The sequence below is a fragment of the Podarcis erhardii genome, assembly GCF_964252035.2.
Source record: "Podarcis erhardii genome assembly, chromosome: 7".
NCBI classification, from domain to species: Eukaryota; Metazoa; Chordata; class Lepidosauria; order Squamata; family Lacertidae; genus Podarcis; species Podarcis erhardii.
Genome location: NC_138511.1, coordinates 82,868,141 through 82,884,839, shown reverse-complemented (window position 1 = coordinate 82,884,839; position 16,699 = coordinate 82,868,141). Strand labels below are relative to the sequence as shown.

The 16,699-nt window shown below is 49.0% G+C and overlaps 1 protein-coding gene across 1 annotated transcript in view; it reads left to right on the top strand.

The window, feature by feature from the left end:
- Nucleotides 1-8,016, top strand: part of LOC309347164 (hemicentin-1-like) — a 45,891-nt gene extending 37,875 nt beyond the window's left edge. Inside the window, exons 21-24 of the mRNA XM_081871504.1 lie at nucleotides 374-497; nucleotides 2,033-2,085; nucleotides 3,596-3,627; nucleotides 5,527-8,016. Coding sequence (XP_081727630.1) covers nucleotides 374-497; nucleotides 2,033-2,085; nucleotides 3,596-3,627; nucleotides 5,527-5,649 — 332 coding nt within the window. The 3' untranslated portion in view covers nucleotides 5,650-8,016. The remainder of the gene's footprint in view (nucleotides 1-373; nucleotides 498-2,032; nucleotides 2,086-3,595; nucleotides 3,628-5,526) is intronic.
- Nucleotides 8,017-16,699: the final 8,683 nt, after the last annotated feature.

Below are 16,699 nucleotides of genomic sequence, written 5' to 3'. Positions count from 1 at the left end.
AGAGGTCCCAAAAGACTGATTTAGTAAAGGGAAAGGGGCATTGTGGTCATAGTTGCTTTTCTTTGGGGGGGGGGAGGAAACTTCTGCATATCAACCTAAGCATGTTGTGCTTCCTTTTCCTGGTTATTTGGCTATAACTTTTGACAGAATACAGATAATTGAAGAAACTTTGTTGCATTACACTCTTCATTAAATTATCTTTCCATTGTTATATAATTTTATGGTATTACTCTCCCCCCCCAAAAAAAAAAAATGGTGTTATGAGACATCTCATCTCGGAAATATACTTTTCCCAAAAGGTTTCCATAATTTTGGCCACTAGTGTATACTCTACTTTCCAAAGTTCACGATTCGTCTTGTTCCCCTCTTCCAGAATCAACTCCATCAGGTTCGGGTCTCAGTCCAGGACAAATTGTTGGAATTGTCATAGGTTGTGTGCTTGGAGTAGCACTCATTGGAGGTCTGGGATATTTCCTGTTCACCAAGACTGCCTTGGGGTAAGTTTGCCATCCCGTTCATCTTGGATTGGGGTTCCCCATTTGCCATCTGAATTTGCCATCTCCCAGCTTCTCCAGGACCTTCCTGCTCTATTTACCTGGTTTGATTGGTCTCTCTGCTCACGCTCGGGGTTTGAGGCTGTCTCAGGGGTGCGGGTTTCTTTCCTGTCTCTCCAGCCTGGGTCGGAGCCCTGTCTTACACATCTCTTGGAAGAACCAAGTGTGTCCTGCTGTTCATGCCTCCCAGCCAAAGCACTGACACTAACCTGGGTTGCCAGATTCAAGATAGGGCAGGGGAAGAAACTTCTGCTTCTTCTGCAAAGAACTTGAATAAGTTGCAGCTGCTGAAATTCCCCGCTTCTTTATAGCCTGTCAGAAGACACAGAAGGCCTGCCCTCTGTTGAATCTGGTGACTCCAAAAGCACACACATTTTATTTATTGATTTATAAAGCAATTTATTTATTATAACAAATATGTGTTATACTGCTGCAATATAACAAATATATCAAAGCGGTGTACAGCAATAAAAGCATAAAATCATACAGTGAAACCACTAAAAGCGTTTAAAAAGTTTAAAACACACATATGGAGCGAATGGATAATTATGATTGGATGGACCCTTTTTAAAAAAGTGTTAAGTCTTACGCATTGTTTATGACATGTTTAGGCAACAATATTAAGTATGGACCTGCCAAACTTTCACCTATCAGGGACCCTGAAAAGTCAAATGCATATGTAAGTGGGGAGATCGTAAGGGGTGGGGTAGGATGATGATAGTGCCAAAATTTCAAAGATTGACAGTGTTCACGGGAGGAGAAAATTCGTCTCCTGAACTCAGAACAGACGTATAAAGGTCGGGGGGGGTATCTGAAAGACAGAGAGACTGGGTGGGGGGTGGTCTTCAGATCATCTCCAATACTTGCCAATGAAGCCATAACCAATGGAAGACAAAACAAGGCTAGCCCATGGCTACTGGTTTTTGCTCATAACCACATAGGGGTGTGCCCTAGGCCTATTCTCAGTTCACACAGGGAAACAGCGAGGCCCCCCAAGGCCTTGCCGGTGTCCTTTTATTACCAGTTGAGGACCCTTCAACTCTGTAGATGTTGATGGACTACAACTTGCATCATCCCTGACTAGTGGCCCTGTTAGCTGGGAATCATGGGAGATGTAGTCCAGCAGCATCTGAAGGGCCGGAGGTTGCCCATGAACTGAGTGCGCTCTTTAGAACGTGTCCCAGAATTCCCTGCAATTTACCAGGGTTTCCTTTGCTGGCACACGAGCGTTCCCTTTGCAAACAGGTCAATACGGGGAAGGTTCCGTCAGTGTAGAAAGTTTGGAAACCACCACTGGTGTGGCCAAGGGCAAGATAAAAATTGGATGGATGACGATGTGGCACAAAGAAAGCGAATGAGATTTATTATTTCACGTGACTGATCACTAGTATAGGACGAGGGGTAATGTGCTGGTTCTGTTGTTGGGGGAGAGACCCCCTGCTTGCTATAGGATCAAACAGTGTCTGCTGTTTACCTAGGAGGACGGAACAACACTCATCTAATGGAAACATACCCTCAGCTCCCGGCCGCAGTAAGTATCAGCCCAACGGGCTGGGCCGGGGTCTGTGTGACGCATGTTGTGTGCTCTATGTTACTCTCCCCGGCCACCATCACCCCGTTTAGGCTGAGCCTTTATAGTTCACGAAGAAGGTAGATGGCCTTCCCGTACACTTCTGTGCCAAAGCATGGGCAAGTAGGACCACTCCATCCCCAACCCAGATGCATCATGGGAAACTCCTGCTTTAATCCGTTTCATGGGAGCAGGGAGAAAGAACTTCACAGCTGCTCCAGCTCCCATTTCCAAGAGACTGGCTGGGGGAATCTCTTCCCTGACCCCTCCTGGGGAGGGGAAAGGAAGCTGCTGTTTTCTGTGGAGTGTGGGTTCTTCCTGTCCCCTGTCGCCCTCTCCGCCCACCCCACAAAAACCCTTTGTCGTCTTTTTGGGATTCCTGCTGTGGCTCTGTAGCCAGCCTGGTGGTGGAAAAGCTCACGAGAGGGGACTTGCAGGAGGTGATGGGGCTCGCCAGACTGGTCTCTCCAGAGAACGGCTATCTCTGCCCTCTGCACCACCTCCGTAATTTTCCTGGAATCAAGTCTATCCAAGACCGTTCTTTGCCTGCCTCTTTAATCATGCTTGGGCTTCGGTGCGAAGCAAGGAACGGAAGTGAAGAATTGAGGGGTGAGGGTGGAAGCAGGTGGCTCCCTTCCTCTACTCCCTACATTGGCCTTGGAGTGCTCAGGTGGACTCAGCACAGGTAGGAAGATGCAGCAGGTGGGGCTGGAGCAAGGGGGAAGGGTGTGAGGTGGGGGAAAGACTGGAGTGAGGAGGGGACGGTCTACATGCACACACACATCCCCTCTCCTGTCCCACCTGTCCAGCTGATGGACCATTACCTTGCTCACCTTTGGTCCCCACCCTTCATTCAGCTCTCACCTGGGGCTCCTAGAAGCTGTCAGCAGGCGGCAGCAACCACACCCTGGAAACGGCTTCAACTGGCCGGCCAGACCAGGTGAGGGTAGCCAATGGGTCTCACACCCTCAGTGAGCTAGGGACTTTCCCCTGCATGCGAAGACAGACTCTGGCAGATGGAGCAGACGAGATCAAAAGCGGGTCCAACGGCCAAGAAGGCAGATGGGGCCCATCCATCTGGGATGGGAGACCATCTAGGAGAAGGAAAACTCTGATCCTAAACCTCTGCTGCCTTGTGGGATATCTTCAGGAGAAGAATAGAGTCAGGAATAAACCCTACACAAATTCGGAGTGGAGTCCCTAAAACGATTGGCGTTGTATGCCTCCTTCTGGCAACTCCTGCAGCCCAGGCACCTTCATTGCTTACCACATTACTAATCCAGCTCACGCCATTTGTCCTGTCTGCTTCCGCTAATCCAGTGGGAGTCCCCGCCCCACTGTGGTCCAAGGGCAGAGGGTTGTGGGTTTTCAGTGTCTCCTGCTTGGCTCCCGTGGGCTTGTGTTCAGGCTCTGTCTGTTGTACCTGCCAGTTCCCTGATACTCTCTCTCTGTCCTGTCTCTGTCATTTCAGACCAGGGCGTCACTGACACCAAACCCACACCGGTAAGGACGGAATCATGATATTGAAGTCCGTATCATGATAATTGGTTTCATAATTTTTGACCTGGCAATATCTTGCAAATCATGATGTGTGTGTGTGTGTGCGTGCTATCCAAAAATCACAATGTGGGGGAAACTGTGAAGCCAGCCGATGCCTCAACATAGCTCCATCCTTATTTCAGATATTGTGATATATTGGTACATTGCGATGTTTAGCTGGTGATATATCACAGTGCTGAAAACCAGATATCGCCCAGTCCTAGAGGGGTCTGGGGGCTTCCTGAGCCCATTCCCAATCCTGGAACAAGGAAGCAGCCCCAACTCTTTGACCTGCTAACAGCAGCTTCATCTGCAGAACATAGCAATGTGACAATGACCCAAGTTCTTGATGGGGACAAGATGTTTGGATTGCCTTGATGGTGGCAAACTGCCCTTCATTAGAGATTTCCAGGCAGAAGCTGCACGGGACCACCTAGCATAGATGCTGTAGTAGTGGATTTCTTGCATCAGCGGGTCGTGGGATGGACGACCCCCGAGGCCCCTTCCAAATTTTCAGAAGCATTATCATGCTTAACAAACAATCTGCCTCTCCCCATCCTTGTGATCTGATCACTTGGTATCCTAGCCCTTATGTTCCGGGATTCTGGCTTGAGAGGTGAGTGGACTTTGGTGCCCAAACAGCCAAACTACCCTGGGGATGTCTTGCTTGCTCCAGGGTAAGTGAGGTAAGTCTGTACAGTCTGCTGGTCAACGTAGAGTTTAATTTTACCACGCTTCTAGCACCTCCGAGGGAATTAGATGTATCTCTCTCAGAGCAGGAGGAGAGGGCTCCCTAAAGGGGAACTAGGAGCTTGTTGCTAGGAGATTCATAAGCTTCTCTTTGCCCTCCACCTCACCTGTTTGGAACGGCCTCCCCCAGGAGGTGGTGGACTCTCCTTCCTTGGAGGTTGGGTGGTCATCTGTCAAGGATGCTTTAGCTGACATTCCTGCATTACAGGACCCTTGAGGTCCCTTCCGATTCTACAATTCTGAGATTCCCTCATCACATGCAAGGAGAATCGCCACCTTTTAAAATGGACGTGCTCATGTGCAGTGGGTAAGGGGCTTGGGGCTCAGGTGGTGCTGGCTAAAGGCTTAGCCACACTTACCTTTTGCCGTTCTCTTTCCAGGCACAGGTCCACACTTTAAAATTCCGAGTCTGAGAGCTCCTCTTTCTTTTGCCCTGGACCTTTCCCTGCAAAATCTAACTATTTGAAGCTGAAGCGCAACGAATGGCCATTCAAGTTTTCTGCAGGTTGCCATTTGCTCCAATTCAGCTTTAAAGAGCAGGTTCTTGTGCAGAAAGCTATGGATTTTTTTTTAAAAAAGGGTGCTTGGACACAGAGCTTTAGAGTGTGGACCGTTCCTGGAAAGCATGGAGGAAAAGTTAAGTGTGGCTAAGCTGTAAGTGTTGGCCAACAGAGGAGGAAGACCAGAGCAAAACAGCCAGAAGCAAAATACAGAGAACCTAGTAAGCTTAAAAGTAATCTTAATTGCACAGATTGTTGAATTCCAAAGAAATGAAACGTGTTTCAAAATTTCAAAATAAGAGTTTAATTCTTGGCTGTTACCCTGGTACTTTTGCACTCGCTGGCTGGATTGAAGTTCAATGTTTCCTGAGTAACAGATTGATTATCGATTGCATGCTTTTCCTTATAACCTTGCAAGTGAAAAAAAGGCCTGCGCCTCGTTGTGTGCTGCTGTTTGCTTTTCTTAATTCCAATGAAAGCTGGAGATTCGGGGAAGGGCCTTTCAAGATCCCAGGAGGGGCTGCTCCCCCCACAGGCCCACCTGTGGCAAGGGCCCTCCCTGCCTTCAAACCTTCCTTTGCTCCCTCTGACTCCTTCTGATGGTCTCTTGCAGGGTGAAGAGGACATACAATATTCAACACTAGCCTTCAAGGCCAACCACCCTCCTCAGCCACAGCCAGCGGCCGCCCGGCCTTTGGAAAGCAACATAATATACTCAGAAATCAAGAAGAAATGACCAGAGATGAATCTCCCCTAATGGGCTCACCAGTGCAAACATCCCCTATGACTCACCTCTGCTTCATTTGCCTGGATTTTATTTTGGTTGGGGGGGGGGTTAAAAAAACTGTTTCCTGTTCTGAAGATAAGACTATCGGTCCCTCCATTACATACACACACACACACACACACACACACACACACACCACTCAAATGGTTCTCCTCTACCAACCCGCCGAGATGAAAACAAAAAAAGCAGAAGTTTGTCTCCACGCCCTGCCACCTGCTGTAATTGAGAGTAGGGTTTGGAATGGAACCAATCCTTTCAAAAGCAGGCCGTTCTTCCACCCACCCTGCCGTGGCTGGCATGCATGACAAGAGGGAGGCCTTTCATCCTCGGATCTGTGTGGGGAGAAACTAGAAACATTTTAGATACCTCTTTTCCCTTTCGCTCTCTTTCTCTGTCTCTCCCCGTTTCGCTTCCTGGCTGTGCCAAACCTCCCCTCTTTCTCCTGTCCCTCGGGTTGTGGTGTCGCTAGGCAGCGGTGTGGCTGCTGCTCCCCCAGGCCTACCCCAGACACCACAAGCCCTCCCTGAGGGAGCTGGATTCCAGGCACCGGCGAAGAAAGAGCTCAATATCCAGGAAAGAGTGCACTGGGAAACAGGCTGGTGTGGCAGCTGTGTCCAGGGCCAGCCTGGACTGGAGAGGACCTTTGCTCCTGATGCCTCCATCTGACTCCAGATGCTTCTGAGCTTATTCTTTTTTGAGGAGGCATAAAAACTTGCTTGGGGGTCAGGCCAGACCTGTGGACCCCTCTTACTGTCCAGAATGAACTGGCAACATCTCAACAAGACAGCAACACCCCTAGCCCTGCAGTCTGGCTTTTGGCTTCAGCTATTCTTTTGCTCATGTGAATTTGAAAGTGCCCTGTGTGTGGATATGGAACTCGGGGTGACGTGTGGGTGGGAGGGGGGGATTTGTGGTGGCAAAGCCATAATTATTTCCCCTCTGCCTGGTAAGGCCACCAGTCATTATGCCTTCTCCACCACCACCGCTCCATTTATCACGATTAGCCCGCCAAATCCAGTCTATAATAGAAGGAGGAAGATGTTTTTGCAGAGCAGATTGGTTAAGCACATCAGGCTGCTATAGAACATGGGGTGAGTTGAAGCATCTTGAATAGATTCCCTTCCATGTTTCTCCATCTACGTGGTGTCTAGAAATGGAAGAGAACTGTGCCAAATATCTGGAGGCTTAGAGCACTGGATAGGGGTTAGGAAGGCACCACTTGTGGAAGAGGAAGAGATCCAATGTCTCCCCATGTCCCCTGGGCGACCGCAGAGCCAGTGGGCAAAGCACTGGGGTCAGTTGCAAGAACCGTGACGCTCGCTGAGCAGCCTTGAGCAAGTTAACCACCCCTCAGACTAACCTCCTTTGCAGAATTGTTGTGGGGCTACAGTGAGATAAGGCTATAACAATAATAATGCCTCAAGCCAGCAGGAGAGGAGGGGGAGATGGGGTCTCAGGAGATTAATTTATTTTAATTGCAGGTGTAGAATCAGGGACAGCGGGGTCTGCATTCTAGATTAGCTCAACTCCCACGCGGCAAAGAAATGTCTCAGAACGGGCAGGCGAACTGCAAAATTCAACGAAGTGTGGCGAGGAAGAACGGAGGAGAGCGCTTAACAGCGAGCAGTTGTCCGTTTTGTTTCAAACATCCGTGCCGGTTTCGCAACTAGCCAGCTTCTAACTAATGGGGAAGACATGCCGGGCACTGTTGATGTTAGCCTGAGCCAAAGGCAGACCTCGTAAAATCTCTGATAGGAACGAGAGGGGAATCCCATGCCTTCTGCTCCCTCGTTGTGTTGTTTGGGTGTGCGTTTTCCTCCACCACCACCCCACGCCGAAAGTTTGTCATCTTCGACTGAGAGTGTGCCGTTGCTGCGATAGCATCTTGTACACTCTGGGCCTCACTAATCGTTGGGTGTGGCTGGAAGACGGCATGTATTCACGTTAAGCTTCAGGACGGAAGGACAATGGAGCAGTGTTTGGAACAAGTGCAGGGCTCATCATGCCCCAGTTAACCCATGCGTCGTTCTCCCATCTTGAGGAGGCCTGGCACAGTCGTCTGCAATGAAGGAACCCCCACAAAAGAAAGCTTGTCTCCCTCTTGCATCCGGTTGGCACCGGGCCTTTGGAATAATTACTCGGTGTCCTGCGGGACAGGAGAAGCAGAGAAGGCCGCTCAGATCTGAGCAAGAATGCAGAATTGGAGATGGAACGCAAAGCTGATGATTGTGGAAATTTGGGCTGTTATTCTGGTTGTAAAATGATGAATAATTTTGTTTTTAATAATAACGATAATAATAAATTGAGAATGGAAAAGACTTTTGTGTACATTGTGGAGGGGGAGGCAGGACTGGCCTGCCCGTGAGGCAAGGATACCCAGCGGCAACAGATCCAGCCTCCAAGGAATGTATCACCCGCTGTTACTGCTCCAGCTGCAGCACACCCCAAATTCAGTGGCCTCTTAGAGAACAGGAGGTGCTGCCAGTCTCCTTCCCTATGCTTGTTCCTGATGAAGGTCTTTATTCCCACCTTGTTCCTGATGTAGATCTTCACTCACCCTTCTTCCCTGGCCGGGAAAGGGGCACCATTTTGTGGTTTGCCTCAGGTGCCAAAATGTACTGGGGTAGCCCTGGGGGGAAGCCATAGCTGTCAACTTACAGATTTGAAAATAAGGGACCAGCGGCCTCAAAAATAAGGCATCAGCAGCCAAAATAAGGGATTTTAGCCAACCAGCTCCTTTCCCCCATAACAGTGCATGCCTGCCCTAGATCTTGTGACGAGCAAGACCCTGCATATCTAGCTGTGCATGCTAAAGTCGTAAGGGATGCCTCGGGTGGCTGAAGCAGCGATAGTTCTCTCCTCGCTGGCCCTTTAAAGAAGGGGGTGAGCCCTGCCGCCCGACAGGATGGGCCAGACGCAGTTACCTCCTCCTGCTTAGAGCTCCCAAAGTCTCGCGGGAGTCCAGGGAGGGGGGGGCTAGCTGGCCGCTTTTCGTTCGGGGAAGGAAGCCCCCAGATGGCACCACAGTCACGCCCCGTAGGCGGATCGCCGCCACCCCCGAGTGCACATCATCTTTGCAACTCCTGGTGCGCCCTGGGAGTTACGGGCTCTTGGGTGTGTTGGGTGGCGGGCACTGCGACTCTCCAACAAGCTGACATTCTCCCCCGAAGGCGCGCTCCTCCCTTATCTCCCAAGACAGACAGATGCTCACCGAGGCCCTGACGCGATGTAAGCAGACCCTTGTGGGGATGGGTCTTATCCCTGCGAGTGGGGGTGGCTAGGAGGTGGAGGTAGTAGCCCTTTTCTCCCAGGCAGCATTGAAACCCAGGAAATCTACGGGATATCATCAGTCCGGGACAGCAGCGGGAAACGGCGCTGGGATAAGGGAGTTTCCTGCCAAATAAGGGACAGTTGACAGCTATGGGGGAAGCATGAGGATCCCATAACTTGACAGGGGATAAAAAGAAGACTTTTCTTGTTCCTGGGCCTTTAGCAACAGTTTGATCAGCTGAAACTGGGCAGTGAGGCATTTCACTCACATGATGACATGCAAATGAATCTCTGCAAATCAGGCTGCTGCTAAGAGTAACGGGAGCAGCAGCAATGCAGCAGGAAGCTTTGGTGAGAATGTGTCAGGCAGGCTGGCCTGCACAACTCGTGACCCATTAAGAATGGTGGCCCGCCTGGAAGCTAGTTAAGCTGCTTTTACTGCCTGCCTGAGACTGCAGACATGAGGGAGCGGTGAGATAGCATCTCACGCTTTTGCAGGACACAATGCATGGGTGTTAGTTTGCATAAGCCTTTGTAGCTCAGACGTTTTATGGGTCGGGTGTGTGGTGGTATTCTGCTTGACCAATCAACCAGGCAAGCGTTTCCCCCCACTTCCTGGCTATCCTGCAGCCCATAGATGCAGCTTGTCCTGCAAGGTCCCTGGTCTCTAGAATGTGATGCCATCGCAACTCACCTTTCCCTGCTCCTCCTCATGCCCTCCCACCCATCAGAGGTGCTCCTCAGTGCCTTCCCTTGACCCTTGCAGTTACATCACAGTTTTCTGTCACTTTGCATCTTTGGGAGTTTGCATGAGCAAACTGAAAGTCAGCAGGGCAGCTTTTCTCGCTGCCGCACCTGCATGTCAGTAAAGATTTTGCATGACAAATATCTTCCAGTGTTAGGTCTGTGAAGAGCAATTGCTGGAAATCACAAATGTGGTCCAGTGGGGGGAAGAGAATGTGGTTAAATTAATGTCCTGGTGGATTGGTGGGCTTCCCCTAGGCATCTTCCTATGTTCTTAAAAAACCCTTGGGTGTTTTTTTAGGGGGGTGCCCCAAGCCTTATAACAAGGGTAGGCAACCTAAGGCCCGGGGGGCAAATCCAGCCCAATCGCCTTCCAAATCCGGCCCACAGACGGTCCAGGAATCAGCGTGTTTTTACATGAGTAGAATGTGTCCTTTTATTTAAAATGCATCTTTGGGTTATTTGTGGGGCATAGGAATTCGTTCATATTTTTTTTCTTCAAAATATAGTCCAGCCCACCACATGGCTTGAGGGACGGTGGACTGGCCCATGGCTGAAAAAGGTTGCTGACCCCTGCCTTATAATAAATCCCATGCCACCCCTAGTATGCAGAGCCTCATTTCTTTTCTTTTCTTTTTTCTTCTTTTTTTTGGCACATAATCACCTTGATGCTTCTGTTTGGTGATGCTGGCTATGTTGTTGTTGTTGTTTAGTCGTTTAGTTGTGTCTGATTCTTCGTGACCCCATGGACCAGAGCACGCCAGGCACTCCTGTCTTCCACTGCCTCCCGCAGTTTGGTCAAACTTATGCTGGTAGCTTCGAGAACACTATCCAACCATCTCATTCTCTGTCGTCCCCTTCTCCTTGTGCCCTCAATCTTTCCCAGCATCAAGGTCTTTTCCAGGGTGTCTTCTCTTCTCATGAGGTGGCCAAAGTATTGGAGTCTCAGCTTCAGGATCTATCCTTCCAGTGAGCGCTCACGGCTGATTTCCTTAAGAATGGATAGGTTTGATCTTCTTGCAGTCCATGGGACTCTCAAGAGTCTCCCCCAGCACCATAATTCAAAAGCATCAATTCTTCGGCGATCGGCCTTCTTTATGCTGGCTATACTATGCCTTCAAAAAGCAGCTGGCTGCTTACCTCTAAAAATGCCTAGAAAAGCTTCCCTTGCATAATTTCTCTGTTTCTTTTTAAAAAATAAAATAAAAGGGAGGGGTGGTGATTGCGCTGTGAGGGTTAACCCAGTTTAAAATCACTTGAGGTTTACAGTGTAAACATATGCCCTGAAACATTTCCCAGATGAAAATAGCCATGCTTGGAACAACAGCATTGACTCATGCCATAGTTCTCTTCTGGAATCCTGTTACCCCCCTGTGTTTTGCAAGCGTTCAAGAAAACCCTTCACACCCCTCTGGATGCAGCTTTTCTTTATTGCGAAACAGCCTGTTCTGTGCTCGTTTCAAAGCCAGGATGACAATTGCTATTTTGGTAAAAGATACACTTTAAAAAAAAAAAAAAGAATTCCGGTGTGTCGCCAACAGTTCAAAACAGAGCACAGCAGTTCTTAAAATGGCAGACTGTCCACTGAGCTGCCTTATTCTGTATTGGACCTTTGGTCATTTTGCTCAATATTGTCTACCCTAAAGCAGCAGTTTCTCCAGGGTTTCAGAGAGAGTTCTCCACTAGCCCTAACTAAAGGTGCCGTGCTGGGATTGAACCTGACACCTTCTGCTTGGCACGGCACCATGTAAACCTCTTTCACAAGAAAACCAGAACGAATGAGCAATAAACGGTCACATAGGCTTCCTGAAAATTTGATGCAAAGAGATCAAGATTCATGCTCGGTTTGCATGGACATGTGGAAGCGAAGAATTTACACAGTCCAGAGCCCAAGGGTGCAATTTACAATACAGTGGTACCTCGGGTTACATACGCTTCAGGCTACAGACTCCGCTAACCCAGAAATAGTGCTTCAGGTTAAGAACTTTGCTTCAGGATGAGAACAGAAATCATGCTCCGGCGGTGCGGCGGCAGCAGGAGGCCCCATTAGCTAAAGTGGTGCTTCAGGTTAAGAACAGATTCAGTTTAAGAACAGACCTCCGGAATGAATTAACCCGAGGTACGCTGTACTTTACTGAGGAATTTCTTATTGAAGGATGGGCGGGCGTCTTCTTCTCACTTCCCTTTCCGTTCCTGTGTGGTGTAGTGGTTAAGAGCAGTAGTCTCGTAATCTGGGGAACCGGGTTTGCGTCTCCGCTCCTCCACATGCAGCTGCTGGGTGACCTTGGGCCAGTCAACTTCTTTGAAGTCTCTCAGTCCCACTCACCTCACAGAGTGTTTGTTGTGGGGGAGGAAGGGAAAGGAGAATGTTAGCCGCTTTGAGACTCCTTAAAGGGAGTGAAAGGCGGGATATCAAATCCAAATTCTTCTTCTTCTGCTTCCTTTGCCAACGCAGTGGCGCTGAGACTCCTCCACGCTGCCTTGGAGCAGCTGCTAGTTTGATGGAGATTTAAGCGCTTGGGAGATTAGATTTAGAAACTCCAAAATGTTCCAACACATCCCCCACGCGACCTGAAACCCAGCAGGGGTAATACAGATGGTCGGAATGCTGCTATTTTAAAAACGCAGTTTATTTTTAAACCAGATTTGTTTGAAATGTGAAGGGGAAGCTTGCTGGGTTGGTGTCTTTTGGCCACGGCCTTCAACGTGGGAGCGAAAACAAGGCCAGGGGAACATTGGGTGGAAGCTTATTATGAGTCCAGACTGCGGGTCCATCTAGCTAAGGTGGCCTGCACTGGCTGGCAGCAGCTGGTCAGGGTGTCAGGCATGCAGCAGACCCAGCCCAACCAGGGGAGACCTGGAACTGTGCATGGCACCTTCTGCATGCCAAGCAGGTGTTCTAACCCACTGATGGGACAGGCCAAAGATGGATCTCTGGGGCAACATTTTGCCTCCATTAGGAGCAAGGGGCCTGTTCTTGGCCTAAGCATAGACAGACAGTGCGGACACTCGAGTTGCAGTCTTGAAAGCTGGTCCGGTCTGCTAACCCATTTCTGTGACTAAAACATTGAGACCATAGCTGGGAACACACCGTGCATTTAAAGCTCTCTCTCTCTCTCTCTCTCTCTCACACACACACACACAGAAAATAATGGTTTACCACTCGCAGAGCTACAATTCCGTGATAAACTACAGGTCCCAGGGTTCTCTGGGAGAGGTGGGTGCTTTAAATATATGGCATGTACACAGCCTTTATTGCAGATAGTGCTTGACTATGCATACCCTCCAACATTTCCCCGATGAAAATAAGGGCGCCCTATTCAATACAGTGGTACCTTGGGGTGCGAATGGGATCCGTTCCGGAGCCCCGTTCGCATCCGGAAGCGAACGCAGCCCACGTCTGCGCGTGCACGGGTCGCATTTCGCCACTTCCGCGCATGCACTTGACGTCATTTTGACCGTCTGCGCATGCGCGTGTGGCGAAACCCGGAAGTAATGTGCTCCAGGTAATGCACTGGCTGTATTTATTTATTTATTTGCCACCTATGAAACATTTTAAAAAATCCCTATACAGGATTGCCTTCAAGTGCCTTCTAAAAGTTGCATAGTTACTTATCTCCTTGGCTCGGGGGTCGCATAATTCCATACCCTCCAACACTTCTCCGATGAAAATAAGACGTCCTAAGGAAAAGCGGGACATTCCGGGATCAAATAAGAAACTGGGACAGCTTCTGGAAAATAGGGACACTTGGAGGGTCTGGAGCAGGGGTCAGCAGGGGGCCAGTCCACTGTCCCTCAGACCTTGTAGGGAGCTAGACTATATTTGGGGGGGGGGTGAACGAATTCCTATGCCCCACAAATAACCCTGAGATGCATTTTAAATAAAAGGACACATTCTACTCATGTAAAAACACACTGATTCCCAGACCGTCTGCAGGCCGGATTGAGAAGGCAATTGGGCCGGATCTGGCCCCCGGGCCTTAGTTTGCCTACCCATGGTCTGGGGTATGTTGATGCAACCTGTTTCCCTGCATCGGTGGGTTTCTATGGGACGTGTGTTTCCTCAGATGGCCTGCAAGCAAGGCTTTCTCCCCCCCCCCCCCGCCGGAACTCAGTTCTGGCACCTCTCAAATGGGCACATGGCCATTCTAAGAGAACAAGGGAGGTGTTTGTGGTCAGTTCTGGCACCTCTTTTTCTAGAAAAATAGTACTGGCTGCAACTGATCAAATAGCACAGAGGTGGATAACCTGAAGCCTTCCGGAACGCGGTTCATTGGCATGGCCAGTGGTCCGAGGCGATGGGCATTCGAATCCTACAACCTATGGAGAAGCACAGATTCCTCATCCCTAAAACAGCAGGCATAGTGAACTGGTGGCTGAACTCCGAATGCCCGTTGGTGAGATCCTGCGTTCAGGTTTCCCATAGTCATCTGGCTGGCCACTGTGAGAATAGGATGGTGGACTAGATGGGCCATTGGCCGGATTCAGCTGACGGCTCTTCCGATGTCCTTATGCATGCACCAGCCCTGCCCCCCCCCCATTACAGATTGGAGAGTCTCAGCTTCTCCCGCTATTCTGCCGAGAAAGTGATGGGTCGTCAGATTAAAAATATAGGCTTGGAAAACATAAACTACCCTATAATAAGTTTTCAGGGTCTCAAAATACACCTTAACATTTAGAATGAGTTCATACTGTGGACCGCCCTGAGACCTCCGGGTATAGGGCGGGATGTATATAAATTCAATAAATAAATACAGAATGTAGTAGGCTGTTAATATCTACATACGTGTTAAAGATAATAACATCATATATATTTATCTTCTTCTCTGGCGATCACTCGTAGCTGAGTAAGATTGTCTTCCATAAACATGGTTTTAACAAGGAGTCCATAAGTGACTGTGGAGGCCAACTCTGGGTGCACACATCCTTCCACAGTGGGGACATTGGTTTCCGGGCTGGAGTTGATCACGGTTTGGATTTGCCAAGCGTGCCTTCCTCTTAGCACGTTTCTCCCTTGCGTCCTGAGTTTGAGTGTCTTCAAAGCCCATGACACCTTTGGTAAAGGCTGATAATTTATGGGAGTATATTGTATTTGTTTCTTCTACACATTTTTCCCCCTTTCCTATTTTTTTCTATATATTTTTTCAATATCACCTCGGGTTAAGTACTTAATCCGTTCTGGAGGTCCATTCTTAACCTGAAACTGTTCTTAACCTGAAGCACCGCTTTAGCTAATGGGGCCTCCTGCTGCTGCCGCGCCACCGGAGCACAATTTCCGTTCTCATCCTGAAGCAAAGTTCTTAACCCAAGGTACTGTTTTTGGGTTAGCGGAGTCTGTAACCTGAAGCGTCTGTAACCTGAAGCGTATGTAACCCAAGGTACCACTGTATTTCTTAATCATTTAAATTCTTTCCACTACTTAATACTTTCAATAATACAATGGTACCTTGGTTTAAGAACAGTCCCGTTTACGAACGATTTGGTTTACCAGAAGTAGTGTCCCGGTTTGAGAACTTTACCTCGGTCTAAGAACGGAAGCCGAACGGTGGAAGGGCACCGGCAGCAGGTGGCCTCATTAGGGAAAGCTCGCCTCGGTTTAAGAATGGTTTCGGTTTAGGAACAGACTTCCGGAACGGATTAAGTTCATAAACCGAGGTACCACTGTATATTAATACCAAAATCTTAACAGCTGCAATAAATGAAATGGCAGACCTCTCCCCGCAGGATGCCTTCCCATTGATGCCCCACAGAGAAGATACCACAGCTACTTTGCACTCTGAGTTTCAACTTCTAGGGAGCCTGTGGAGATAGCTGGACCCGTGAGGAACAAGGCCAGCAGCCCCTGCAAACAAAATGTTGGCAAGGCATCCCATTAGGGATAAATAAAGCAAAATTAATGGAGCAATTTACTAGAGACGAGGACCTGACAAACTGGGACAGTTGCAGCATATGTATTTTTACCACCAGTTGGGTCGGATTCGGATTTTTACGCCTCGGGCCTCAAAATAGTTCAAGCTGTCTTTTAGAAGGCGGCCTTCATTATCTTGCGTGATGAGTGAGGAAAAGTTAAACGGAGACATTTTTAGAAACAAGAATGAAAGCGCAATCTGACCTCTGTTCCCAGGCATCTGTTGTGTGTGAGGATTATTTAAAACATATTCAAGAATATATTAAGGCAAAAAAAAAAAAAAAGGAATATATTAAGGCAGAGCGTGCTTGTTTCCATCACTCCTCTGTCAAGCTAGAAAGGTTTGCTGCGTTTTCCTCCTCACTCAAACCCCTCAAATGAAGGACCCTCCATTCTCTTCCCCCATCTCGGTGCGATAAGAAATCACGTGGGACCATAAATGGATCCCAAAGTCCATATTCCAGTGGGACTGCAAAGGTGGGGTACAAGGTCTCTTGCATCGGTCTTACTACCCTATCAATCTCATACGGCTGGGTTGGTCAGCAGGCAAGTCCCAGACCCGGCGGTGGTGTTTGACAGAACACCCCTGTCAAAATAAAGTCAGAAATGAAGTCAAGTTACAGAAATGCACTCAAGTTACATGCTGTGTGGTGTGGTTTGCAAACTGTTTTCTAGGGAACTCTGAAGTTCCTCTGAAACTTCACCATAGTTCTTCAATTTCGACAGTCACATCTCCATCAAAGGCAGTTCGACTGCTATCTGCAAACCACACAAGTTGCAACCGCAGGTCCTCATTCGGCTGCTGGAGAGCGGGCGAGGCGGAGATGGGGCTGTCACTGCCGGGGCCCAACCCTGATGACACACCAGCTCTGAGGTGCAGGTGGAAGGCAGGGTCACCCTGGACAGGAAAAAAGTAGAAACTGAGAGGAGCACAATGTGTACTAATTATTTCTTTTAAAAAATGCTTTGTGCATCTGCGTCTAATCCAGGAGTCGGCAACGTGCAGCCCATGGGCCAGATGCGGTCCACGAAGACCATTTTACTGGCCCACGAGCTGCTCCTGAACTGAGCCGCCTG